The sequence below is a fragment of the Anolis sagrei genome, chromosome 2 (assembly GCF_037176765.1).
Source record: "Anolis sagrei isolate rAnoSag1 chromosome 2, rAnoSag1.mat, whole genome shotgun sequence".
NCBI lineage: Eukaryota > Metazoa > Chordata > Lepidosauria > Squamata > Dactyloidae > Anolis > Anolis sagrei.
Genome location: NC_090022.1, coordinates 186,748,963 through 186,762,760, shown reverse-complemented (window position 1 = coordinate 186,762,760; position 13,798 = coordinate 186,748,963). Strand labels below are relative to the sequence as shown.

Genomic DNA, 13,798 nt, shown 5'->3' with positions numbered 1-13,798 from the left:
TGATTTCAACGGTTCCAGGAAAATCTGAGGACCTTTGGAAACTTAATAGTGATGTCTCAATGAAAGCATGTGGGTGGGCAAGTTTTTCAAGGAGGCAATTTGTGCATCGCTGCCTGACTTCTCCAGCTACACTAGGCTAGGATATGTTCTCCATGGTACTTGTAATCATACAGAATGATAGCGGGACTCAACAGTGCTACCAGTTGTCCTATATTAATCTCTCTATGGCAGATGTGCAAAACCAGGTCATAAACCAGGTTTATTAACACACACACATCCCAGGTGAAATGGAGAAAACGAGTGTGATAATTATGTATTTTCGAAGCTATTTCTATAAACAAGATGTGCATTGTGTTGGGAGGAGACTTTTGCAGAGATATACTTGAAAGGTTGAGGTTTACACCGTGTGCTGTTTCTCCTCTCTTCCTCAGGGTCCTTCTGGAGATCAAGGAGCAAGTGGTCCTGGTGGTCCCTCCGGACCCAGGGTAAGTCCGCTTTTTGAAACCCCATTTCCTTACCCGTACAGGGATTATTACAACATTACAGGTATTTGGATCTACTGCATAACCTAACGTCCAGCAAATTGGGGGGTTTATTTTTTTCAGATGACAGAATTCAGGATTATTATTATTCGAGAACATAGAAATGCTAGACCACTCTAACAACCACCATGTCAGACTACACAGAGAAGCCATTGAAATCCACAAGCATGTGGACAACCTCAATAGAAAGAAGAAAACCATGAAAATGAAAAAAAATCTGGCTACCAGTATTTAAAAACTCTAAAATTAGGACAGTAAAATAAAGAGCAACAGGGGAATTCCAGACAAGAATAAATCAGGGCCAGCTAACACCTTTTAACAATGGATTCCCCCAGGCAGCAACCAGCCAGGCTTAGAAGCTACAAGGCCATTAAATGCTAATCAAGCTAGCCAGTTACAACATTCACACTTGCCTCAAGCAGACAAGAGTTCTTTCTCCCACCCTGGACTTTCCACAGATATATAACCCCATTTTACCTAGTTTCCAACAAACCTCACAACCTCTGAGGATGCCTGCCATAGATGTGGGTGAAACGTCAGGAGAGAATGCTTCTGGAACATGGCCATGCAGCTCAGAAAACTCACAGCAAACCAGAATGAATTAAGGATTGTTTGGCACAGAATTTTTGCTGCCAATAGGTTTTGGAAAAAATACTTACATTGGAAGGAGATATCCTAATGAAAGACAAGAGCATCTCTCCACATTTAACAAATGGTGTTGTAACACTTTAAGGAGCAACCAAGAAATTGTAGTGAGAGTGAGAGAATAAGTTTGGCTGATCCCCAAAGACATTGTGCGTATATGTTTTGTGGTGTGGTGGAAGGATACCCAGTGGATAATGTTAGAAATGCCATTATGTTCATAGTTCCCACTTGGCTAATTGCCGAGAGTTGCTCTCTGTAGATTGTTCTCTGTAGATTACATTCACCAGTCCCTCCTCCCCAAAAGCATTCAGGTATATTGAGTACTGGATTCCATTATTATGGAGGTAATCTTGGAAAATACCAGATATTCAATGGTACTGTCAAGAGCACACACCTGTCTTCAGGTGCAGTTTGGTTCTAATGTATCCCTTCTGCTTCTCTTCTAGGGTCCCCCAGGCCCTGTTGGCCCCTCTGGCAAAGATGGTTCCAATGGCATGCCTGGTCCAATTGGTCCTCCTGGTCCACGTGGTCGTAGTGGTGAAACTGGCCCAGCTGTAAGTAGCCAGAGAAAGGTCTAAATGTAAAGTATGATACATCATATCCAAGGTGAAAATAGTCACAGTTACCCTGCGTTTTCATTCTTTGAGGACAGCTTAAACCCTCTTCCTGCTGAGAAAAGGCAGAGCTTTTCTAAGTTATCAGGACTGTGTCTTGGTCCATTTTAAGTATGGTGATTCTATATCGTTATTACATTGCACAATTTTGTGCATACTTAGATCTATAATGAATAGTGAAGATCCATTATCGGCACAGTTGGTGTCCTAAAGTACCTCGGTCCCTACCAAGGTACACCAACACTCTTTAGCAAGTATCCAGGAAGGCATTGGGAGTGCCCAGTGAGTATTGGCATCTGTTCTACACGCTAGTTATTTCCCTGGCTCCCTTACAATCTAATATCACAGCAACCTCTTGCCTAATAAAGACATTGGAAAACTCAATTTTATTTCCTTTTGATGTAAAACCCTGGTGGCGCAGTAGGTTAAACCACTGCTGCTGGACTTGCTGACCGAAAGGTTGGAGGTTCGAATCCAGGGAGAGGGGTGAGCTCCTGCCAACCTAGCAGTTCAAAAACATGCAAATGTGAGTAAATCAATAGGTATTGCTTTGGCGGGAAGGTAATGGCACTCCTTGCAGTCATGCTGGCCACATGACCTTAAAGGCGTCTATGGACAATGCCAGCTCTTTGGCTTAGAAAGGAAGATGAGCACCCCTCCCCCAAGTTGGACACGACTAGACTTAATGTCAAGGGGAAACCTTTATGTTTACTATGTATGGAGATGTGAGCTAGATGCTGATCTTCAGTCAATGTCTGATATTTCCAGTTAAATATTTTATATTTAAATATTTTAAATGCATAAATATTTCATATATTTATATTTTTGGTATAGGAAAACCTTGTAGAAACAACATAGAGAGAGTTACTGTTTGTTCAACGGCAAGCACTACAGGACTGTCCTCTTTCCTTCCACCCTGCAGGGTCCTCCTGGAAATCCTGGACCTCCTGGTCCTCCTGGCCCTCCTGGTCCTGGTATTGACATGTCAGCCTTTGCTGGCCTGGGTGGGAGGGAGAAAGGGCCTGATCCTCTCCGTTACATGCGAGACGACCAGTCTTCTGGAAACTTGCGGCAGCATGATGTTGAGGTCGATGCTACCCTGAAGTCACTCAACAACCAGATTGAAAGCATCCGAAGTCCAGAAGGCAGCAGGAAAAATCCAGCTCGTACTTGCCGTGACCTGAAACTCTGCCACCCTGAATGGAAGAGTGGTGAGCTTTACTGGGACTTGATACTGGCTGCTTTGAAGGGGGGATACACACAGCTTTCTGCTGCTCAGAAGCATAACAATGAGCCTAGAGAAGACTCTGCCTTTCATCACTCAAGGCATGTGCTTGCTAGATCTTGTGGCAAGAGTTTGTCAACACTTCTATTGAAATATTTTGATCCACAGGCAGTCAGTAAGGTATATGTTTGCAGAGCAATAATACAGTATGAAAATCAGAAGACGGCATTTCAACTATCACTTTTTAGTTGTTGCTTTAAAAATCAAAAGCAACAACTGAAACAGTGTCCAGAATAATTTGCTGCTTTTATAATTTATCTGTTTATTATTTATTCTTATTTTATTTTAATTTATTTTGGTTTTAAACTTTCCGTTCATGATCTGGTACTTACAAGCCTTAAAACAATTGTTAGTCCCAATTAACAGCCCCCAGTGGTGCAATGGGTTAAACCTTTGTACCAGCAGGACTGCTGACCAACATGTCAGTGGTTTGAATCCGGGGAGAGTGAGTTGAGCTCCCTCTGTCAGCTCCAGCTCCCCATGTGGAGACATGAGAGAAGCCTCCCACAAGGATGGTAAAAATCAAACTTCTGGGCATCCCCTGGACAATGTCCTTGCAGATGGCCAATTCTCTCACACCAGAAGTGACTTGTAGTTTCTCAAGTTGCTCCTGACACACACACACACACACACACAAAGTCCCAAATAGGGTAGACCCCAGTGAGTGAATGGAACTTATTGTTTTATTTGCTATTTCATGTTTTGTTGTGATGTATTTTGTTATTGTGTGCTTATTAGGTTGTATTATTTTGGGCCTGGCCTCATGTTAGCTGCCCCGAGTCCCCTTTGGGAAGATGGTGGCGGGTTATAAATAAAGATTATTATTATTATTATTATTATTATTATTATTATTATTAAGTCCCCATTCATTGAACGTTTCTACTATAGATGGGACAAATCAACTCTGGTCTTTAGTTCCAGTCTCCTTGTGTATGGTCTGTATCAATAGGTTACCTATTGACCTATAGTGAACCCACTCAGGAGTGGTTTGTCATTGTCTTCCTCTGAAATTCAACCTACAGTAGCTGGCATTTCTTTGCTATGTCCCATCCAAATACCAAGCAGGCCTGAATCTGTTTAACTTCAAAAATCAAATATTATCTAGTGTCTTCAGGTTATTTAATCCCTTCATTCTTCTAGTGGCGGTATTCGTTATTTAGCTTTCTTATGCCCCAAGAGAATAGAAAAGTGGCCCTTGCAGCATTAATATCGCCCAGAAAAAGGGTGATGAGTGGAGCATATGAATGTATGTCTAAGGAAACATTGTTCTGACTACATCTTTCTCCATTTTGCAGGTGACTATTGGATTGATCCAAACCAGGGCTGCACTTTGGATGCCATCAAGGTTTTCTGCAATATGGAGACTGGAGAGACTTGTGTCTATCCCAAGCCTAGCAGCATTCCCAAGAAGAACTGGTGGACAAGCAAGAGCAAGGATAAGAAGCATGTCTGGTTCGGAGAGACCATCAATGGAGGTTTCCACGTAAGTGGCCCTGGACAGAACCAAATTTCTGATTGGCTTGTCTTGGATGGGGCACCAAATGTGTCATCAGTTGTGTGTGGGTCTACTATTTCAGGATCCCCTTTCCTTTACTACCAATCAAGCTTGTTTTCTAATGCTTCCATACATGTTGTTTGCCATCCATAACTTGGAAATGTGCTGATGAGACAGTACATTCAGAAGAAAGGGCAGTGAAATATGTGCCACCGAGCCACCTTTTTAAAGGTCCAGCTAGAATTAGTTCTAACAAATCTCTCATTTTCTACTGCTTAGTAATTTTACTCCTACAGTAGCCAGAGTAATTGAATAAGACTGCAAAGACCCAAATTCACATCCTTAAGCCAGATTCTTTTTTGATGCACAAGACAAGCAGCTACAGTCCTTAGAGCAGAGCTGTGTGTCACATTAAGTTATTAATAGTCATCCTTTCCAATTAATTTCACCTGCTTGATTTACCTTGATTAACTGGAGCAGGTTTGTTGGATCCCCATACATTACAATTTATGTGTATGTATCTCTTACAAAGGAGCAATGGTGGCACAGCAAGTTAAACCACTGAGCTGTGGAACTTGCTGACCAAAAGGTCAGTGGTTCAAATCTGCAGAGCGGAATGAACTCCCATTGATAGCCCCAGCTTCCGCCAACCTAGAAGTTATAAAACATGCAAATGTGAATAGATAAATAGGTACTGCTCCAGAGGGAAGGTAACGATGCTCCATGCAGTCATACTGGCCACATGACCTTGGAGGTGTCTACGGCTTAGAAACGAATGTTTGTATCACTCTATCATTCAGGCTCATCTATCTCATGAGGAAAACAATAGCAGGATCAGTTAGTAATGTAGAAGCAGGTGGAGTCATCACAAGCTTCTTATTTTAATGTTCAAATCCTGACACAACCTAGCTCCCCACTCACCTCATCTTTCAGCCCTGGTTTATTTTGACCAGCCTTCTTGAGATCTGAATAGTAAGAACGTTAAGCTTTCTGCCCAGTCAGGGGTTTCTTCTTCCTTGGCTCAGCTTCATCTTTTCCCATACTCTTAGAATTGCTGCACTGAAATTTGTGGATTGCTCCTTCATTGATATTATTATTATTATTATTATTATTATTATTATTATTATTATTTGAAACACAACAAGATGAGTCTACAGCAGACACTCTGCTGGCTGTTGTATTGGATCATACATCAGACACTTCCCAAGTGTCTAGGACTGTGTGATGTATTGGCAAATGATGCGTGCAGATCCCAGTAAGGTGGCCTTCTGCAGCTGGAAGATGGTAATTTCATCAGTGCCGATTGTGTTTAAGTACACGCCAAGGTCTTTAGGCACTGCATCCAATATGCCAATCACCACTGGGACCACCTTGTGCCAGAGTCTTTGCAGTTCGATCTTTATTTATTTATTTATTTATTTATTTGGTATGCTTGTATACCGCTAATATCTCAGCCTGTGCGGCGACTCATTGCGGTTTACAACATGTTAAAATATACAATGTTAAAAAATACAATTCACTTGAGCATATAAAAATTAAAATTAAGAATACATACAAAAAACATACGCAGTATTGGGCCACCAATACAGATCGGGACATCTCATAGTTAAAATCGTCATCCAATTCGTTGTCTTGATTGCTAATCCATGGTCAGATAGAACATCACGACGAAGGTCAATTGAAGACTTGCTCAAACATCCAGGTTTTTAGTTTTTTCCTAAATGCCATTAGCGAGGTCGCTGATCTTAATTCAGTAGGGAGGGCATTCCAAAGCCGGGGGGCCACCGCAGAAAAGGCCCTATCTCTCGTTCCCACGAGCCGCACCTGTGAAGCAGGTGGGATAGAGAGAAGGGCTTCTCCTGAAGATCTAAGGGTCCTGGTGGGCTGATAGGCCGAGATACGTTCGGATAGGATATCGTGTCAGCTTTTCCAGTTGTTTCTCTTCAATCCTGCTGTCGCCTGGGATTGCAACATTGACAATCCATACTTTGTTTTTTATTATTATTATTATTATTATGTTGTTGTTGTTGTTGTTGTTGTTGTTGTTGTTATAAGAAAGAAAGACTCAACGTGGCTTACCATAAACCAACACAATACAATTTGAAATCTAAAAAGATACAAACATGCATATAGAATTACAGATTGATATTAAAAATAAACAGTTCATATCTCAATCAAAAGCTTATTTTCAAAGAAGTTTATTTTAATATTGTTTTAGAAACTTGTATATTCCAATTACATGTTTTGTTGAGTTTGCTTTATATGATATTCTATTTTTAAAATTGTTTTATTGTTATATAGTTTTATATGGTGTTATTCCTTCTTTCCCATTGTGTGTATGTGTATACACATATTTCTTAAGATTGCATGCCATTTTTGGCTGTTTTCCTTTTTAAACACCACATACATTGATGGGGCTGTATAAATAAATGCTAATAAGTATAATAAATATGTGCTACCTTGAGGCAGGAGGGATATAAATGCAGTACATGCATAAAATGAAGCATTTGTTTATGTATTTATTTACTATATTTATATCCCTCTCCTCTTGCCCCAAAGGGGACTCAGAGCGGCTTACAGCATAAAGCAAGCTATATTCAGTAAAACAGTTTATATTTTACCTCATTTAGATCCTGCCAGATAGCTCCTTATTTGGGTTTCCTTCTCCTATTCTAAGTCCCTTTTGTCATTGTGGAAAATATGTTTGCTTTCTGCTCCCATTGCTTTTGTTTTATACGAGCCTTTCAGCCTCTCCTCCTTCCCTTTCAGTTTAGCTACGGAGATGACAACTTGGCTCCTAACACTGCCAACATCCAGATGACTTTCCTGCGCCTCTTGTCAACGGAAGGCTCACAGAACCTCACCTACCACTGCAAGAACAGCATTGCCTACATGGACGAGGCCTCTGGGAACCTTAAGAAAGCTCTCCTGATCCAGGGATCCAATGATGTGGAGATCAGAGCTGAGGGCAACAGCAGGTTTACATACAGTGCCTTGCAGGATGGCTGCACGGTAAGTAGATAGGGAAGTGGGGTGCTTGCTGCCTCTGCTACAGGCCCAGCATAATTGGGGTATCTGGAGAACTTAAAATGGGGAGACATCTTAGTATTATTATCACTATCATTATATAGATTACTGACACAAAAGCACAGTATGTCACAGCAAACGAGATCTATATGCTGGATTTTGTATTTAAAAAATCACAAGTTAAACACTTCCCAAGCGTCTAGGACTGTGTGATGTATTTTTGAATGATGTGCACAGATCGAAGTAAGGTAGCCTTTGCAGTTGACAGATTATGATTTTCATAGAATCATAGAATCAAAGAGTTGGAAGAGACCTCATGGGCCATCCAGTCCAACCCCCTGCTAAGAAGCAGGAATATTGCATTCAAATCACCCCTGACAGATGGCCATCCAGCCTCTGTTTAAAAGCTTCCAAAGAAGGAGCCTCCACCACACTCCGGGGCAGAGAGTTCCACTGCTGAACGGCTCTCACAGTCAGGAAGTTCTTCCTCGTGTTCAGATGGAATCTCCTCTCTTGTAGTTTGAAGCCATTGTTCCGCGTCCTAGTCTCCAAGGAAGCAGAAAACAAACTTGCTCCCTCCTCCCTGTGGCTTCCTCTCACATATTTATACATGGCTATCATATCTCCTTTCAGGCTTCTCTTCTTCAGGCTAAACATGCCCAGCTCCTTAAGCCGCTCCTCATAGGGCTTGTTCTCCAGACCCTTGATCATTTTAGTCGCCCTCCTCATTTTGTCAATGTTTATTGTTTCCAAATGCCGACCGAGATCTTTGGCACGGCACCCAGTGCGCCAATAATCATTGGGACCACCTATACTGGTTTATGCCAGAGCCTTTGCAGTTCAGTTTTGAGGTCTTGATAATGGCTGAGTTTTGAGGTCTTGATAAAGGCACTCCATGGCGAGGCTCCTCTTCCCTCAGAACGGTTGGTGCGTAAGTCTTCTCGCACACTGGGGAGAGGGCCTTTTGCGCATGCTCTGTTAGGTTTTTTTTTGGGGGGGGGGGAATATTAAAGTCATTTCCCCTTCATTTTTTTAAAGATTTTTTTGTTTGGAAGATATAGATTGGATTAGAATGTGTTTTGCTACCAAATTTGGTGCCAATTCGTCCAGGGGTTTTTGAGTTCTGATCATTACATTTTTATTTATATAAATTATTATTATTATTATTATTATTATTATTATTATTAAAACCATTTTTTCTTTCTAAAAAAGAGACTCAAAATGGCTTACAGTCAAACCAATACAATGCCATTTATAACCTATAAGTATACAAACATTAAAATAGAATTAAATATTAATTGTATGAAAGAAAAACAAGGGCATTGCAAAGCACTTTTGAGTATCAGTTTTGGTATAGAGTCCATAGTAGAGCAGCCACAGCTTTAGTGGTCCATTGAGAGTATTCCTGTTGAGGTGGCAAGAGCGCACAAAAATCCTATGTCAGCCTTGTAAAGTGGGGTCTCATTCTGCAGTATGTTCCAAGTATGTCTCCATCCTCCTCAGTCTAGGTGACACAGAGATGTTCCAAACGTTAAACAGAATTTTCCTTGCTGTGCCAAACTCAAAAATTGTTGTTTAGAAAAGGGGGGGGGGGGGGGTATTGCACAGCTCTCCAGATGTTGTTCAACTAGTGCTCCCAACAACTTTAGCTACCATTGCAATTTTAAGAAATGCTGAGAACTGTGTTCCCCCAATATCTAAAACACAGTTCCCACCCAAACTTAAGCAATGACACTATAGTCCAACACTCTTTAATGCATTTAGCATTTATCTGATTGCTTTCCAGATGTATTCCAGTTTCTTTTCCTGATCTGATTAGTTGATTTCAACTGGCTTATGTAGGACTTAAATATGTTTTCCGCTTTCCTTCCAGAAACACACTGGCAAATGGGGTAAGACAATAATTGAATACAGATCTCAGAAGACCTCACGCCTGCCCATCGTTGACATTGCACCTATGGACATTGGTGGAGCTAATCAGGAATTCGGCGTTGACATTGGCCCCGTGTGCTTTTTGTAAAAGAACAAAAATTTAAATAATTAAAATTATTTTTTAAAAAACCAGTCCAGTACCATATGAAACCAACCCAAGGACCCACATACTTCCCAATCACTTGTAGGACTTTCTGCACTGAACAGTCGGAAAAAAAATCCTGTCCCTTTTCCAAAACGCTTACATTTTGGTCTCTCTCTTTCTCTCTCTCAATATCTGAGGCCGCCATCATGCGGGCAGACTGCAAAACAAGCAGAAGGAACAAAAAAGGAACAACAAATAATGATATTATTTATTTATTGTCTTCCTGTAAGGCCTTTCTTGGGTCAGATGGAGGTAGGAAGCTAACTGGAATGCATGAAGGGTCCCTTCCTTCCCCCCCACAATGTTGATGTCCCACATACAAGGTTGTAGCCAATTCTTCCCCAGCCTGGGTGTGTATCACAAGCAAGATTACTGTGTATAATACTAAAGATGGTGCTATTATTGTAAAACAAGTCTGTATTTTTTAACATCAGTTGATATAAAAACCTTCGTTGGAAAGTACAAGTTGATCTGATGTTTGTTGTTATTTTGCTTCTGTCCACCATACTGAATTCTACCGAGTCTTCTCCCATCTCCTTTGTCGTCTCTTCCTTCTCTCTCCCCTCCCATCAATGAAGTCATAGGGTAAACTTTCAAACTTCCATGGTTTTAAAGCTACCTCACACTAAAAGAAAAAACAAAAACGCCAAAACCAAACCAAAAAAGAAAAAAACCCAAGACAAAGACTATTAATTCCTATTTGTAATTATACTGCCAAACTTACAAAAGAGCTGAGACACAGGTTGGAGAAACATTGCCCTCCTGCAGTCATAGTGGTGCTAAGACATTTGTGTTTTCTTGTCCTGAGCTCCCTTCCTGTTTTAAACTTGGGAGATGGCCAGTTTCCTCAGAAGCATCTCCAAAGTTACTTTAATTGCTGTACATTTTATATAAAAGTGATGTAATTTTATTAGGCTAACTGTGACCATAATAAGTACGCTTTTGACACAAAGTTCTGCTAGTTTAATAAAAGAAGTGCATAAATTGTTTTGTAATTCTGGAGCCAACACAGCAAGTTTGGTGTAAATTAAATAAACAACACTTGTCGTCCTTTTCCCTCTTTTTCTCTCTCCCCCCACCCAGCCTCCGTCATGCTTTTTTATTTCTATTCTTTTACTTTTGAAATTTGTGAACCAAGGAGAGAGGCAGGAAGGCAGAGTGTTGTTAAGTGCGGAGTGAGAAGAAGAACAGATTGTTGTTACCTAGAAAACAGAACAACCTCTTATTTTTAATATGTAAAATAACATTTGTAAAAATTTAGTCTAGCCCATGATCTCATGCTCCCCTTTCCTCCACACTTTTTTCCCAACCATTCCCAAGATCAGTCATTTTCTACTTCATTTCTGCTTCCCCTGAACCCTTCATCCCTGCACTCAAGGTAGAATGCTTTTTACCTATTCCAAATAAAAACATCTTTGTTGACTTTGTTTTGTCTGTATTAATTTTGTTGGTGGACAGTTATCTTCCCTTGGACAACATTTTAAGGGAAAACTAAATCATCAGATTTCTTAAAAAATTAGGGGGGGGAAATGGTCCTCTGGTGGTGCAGCGGGTTAAACCACTGAGCTGCTACACTTGCTGACCAAAAGGTTGGCAGTTCAAATCCGGGGTGTGGGATGAGCACCCACTTGTTAGTCCCAGTTTCTGACAACCTAGCAGTTGGAAAACATGCAAATGTGAGTAGATCAATAGGTTTCACTCAGTTGAGCAGGTAGAGGCGCTCCATGCAGTCATGCCAGCCACATGACCTTGGAGGTGTCTACAGACAATGCTGGCTCTTCAGCTTAGAAATGGAGATGAGCACCATCCCCCAGAGTTGGCCTCAGCTAGACTTAATTGTCAGGGGAAATCTTTACCTATACTTTACCAAGGAAAAAGTGGTTCATATTTTGTCAACCTGAAATGAAAAAGGATCTTTTCCCCAAACAGGTGAAATCACCTTAACACTGGAGGCAGACTTCTTTCACTCTATCAACAATTACTATATCTACAACCCATAATTATCTATTTTCCCATCAGAAACGAGACCCAGGTGCAATCCACTCTAGCTCAAACATTTTAAAATTATGTTGATTTCAGTGAGAGGGATAAGCATGTTACTCCATAACACAACTATTCTGTAAAAGTGCTCCAAGCTGACTGATCTCTGCTTATCCCAATTTAAGGCTACCATCCTTCTTAAATAGGACTCAGAGCCCTTCCACACAGCCCTATATGCCAGGATATCAAAGCAGGAAATCCCACATTATCTGCTTTGAACTGGAATATATGACAGTGCGGACTCAGATAACCCAGTTCAAAGCAGATTTTTTTGAGATGTTCTGCCTTGATATTCTGGGTTATATGGCTGTGTGGAAGGGCCCCAAGTCCACATTGCCATATATCTCAGTTCAAAGCAAATATTGTGAGATTTTCTGCCTTGATATTCAGGGTTATATGGTCATGTGGCCATATAACAGCTCTCCATGCAGTCACACTGGCCACATGACCTTGGAGGTGTCTATGGCTCGTTGGCTTAGAAATGCTGGCTCTTCAGCTTAGAAATGGAGATGAGCACCACACCCCAGAGTCAGACACGACTGGACATAATGTCAGGGGGGAACGTTTACCTTTACCTATGGCCATGTGGAAGGGCCCTAAGTGTCATTTACATGTGGTTACACATGTAAGATTTCTGTAGCACAGCATTTACAAAAACATTTCCGGTTAACAGCTCATGTTATTTTCCCTAGCCGTACATAATCAATGTCTGCGTAAATGCTTTCAAGTCTCCTGGTGATCTGAGGACCTTTCCACACAGCCCTATATCCCAGAATATCAAGGCAGAAAATCCCACATTATCCCAGTTAAAAGCAGATATTGTTGGATTTTCTGCCTTGATAATCTGGGATGTAGGGCTGTGTGGAAGGGCCCTGTGAGAACTCCATGTAAAAAAAATACTAAGATTTGATTTTGCCAGTTCCTCCTTCTGAAATGTAGCCTATAGCACCTGGTATTTTTTAGTGGTCTCCCATCCAAGTACTAACCAGGACAAACTCTGCTTTGCTAAAAGATCAGATGGGGTTTGTGCCTTTGGAATACATGGACTCTTATCTTTGGCTCTAGTGCACATTTATTCTTTATCAAAGGTTTAAAAAGCCATTGATGATGTCAAAATGTGAACCACTGAACAATTTAATGTTAAAATGTAAACTAGTAAAGATAAAAGTCTTAGACATTTTAAATATTAAAGGAGGGCACTGTTTTACTATAATATGGTACCTAAGAAAATGAGACATTACCTAATGTTGAATGGACCACTCTTGTTATAGATAGGGACATTAATTGGCAGGACTTAGGAATAAGAGAGCCAGCATGGTAGAATTATTTGGAGCCTCAGCCTATGACTTTGGAGACCAGGGATCAAATCCCTACCATGAAAACCCACTGGATGATCTTAGGGAAGTCACACTTTCTCAGCCTCAGCGGAAGGCAATAGCAAACCCCTTCTGAACTTAAATCAGAAATGACATGACATAGCTATAACATGTAGCTTTTCCGTGTTGGTGTAAAGTTTTGGAATAAAACCTTAAATTTTAAGATGTGCAGTATGTTCTCTCACAATCTGATTTGGCTAATAAAATGTGGAGATCTTAACAGTTTCTAATAATTTTCCATCGGAGAACAGTGCTGAAGGTATAATTTTAGCAGAAGGACTGGACTGGGTCCAGGGTTTGCCTCATATGAATAGAAGGGTTCTGATCATGTAATTACAGAAGTGGTCCACACTTTTTCACACTTGCCTGAGAACAAGAGGGCCAAGGGAAGGCCATCTCAGCCAGCTGTGTTGCACACACTGTGGCTTAGTTGACTTGCAAACTGGATTCAAAATTTGAACTCTGGAAACATTTTTGAGATCAACATTTTTTATCAAGTCATTTTTGAAAAAAATGTATTTACAACAAATACAGAATGTTAGCATTCAATTCCAGAAAAACACAATGATCAATAGGGACATAACTCTTCACTTGTGTTACTCTTACATACCACAATAAAGAATTTCAAGTTTTTTCTCTCCCCCTTGATGAGAAGTGTCTGCATACATAAAAGCATACTGCGGATGTAATTTCCCAG

At 40.7% G+C, this 13,798-nt stretch overlaps 1 protein-coding gene across 2 annotated transcripts in view; it reads left to right on the top strand.

Annotated features, from left to right (window-relative positions):
• COL2A1 (collagen type II alpha 1 chain) overlaps positions 1 to 11,107 on the top strand; it is a 105,099-nt gene extending 93,992 nt beyond the window's left edge. For both annotated transcript variants that reach the window (XM_060762957.2, XM_060762956.2), the window contains 6 exons: positions 432 to 485; positions 1,634 to 1,741; positions 2,724 to 3,012; positions 4,382 to 4,569; positions 7,351 to 7,593; positions 9,482 to 11,107. In XM_060762957.2, the coding sequence (XP_060618940.2) occupies positions 432 to 485; positions 1,634 to 1,741; positions 2,724 to 3,012; positions 4,382 to 4,569; positions 7,351 to 7,593; positions 9,482 to 9,628 (1,029 nt within the window). In that variant the 3' untranslated portion in view covers positions 9,629 to 11,107. The remainder of the gene's footprint in view (positions 1 to 431; positions 486 to 1,633; positions 1,742 to 2,723; positions 3,013 to 4,381; positions 4,570 to 7,350; positions 7,594 to 9,481) is intronic.
• Positions 11,108 to 13,798: the final 2,691 nt, after the last annotated feature.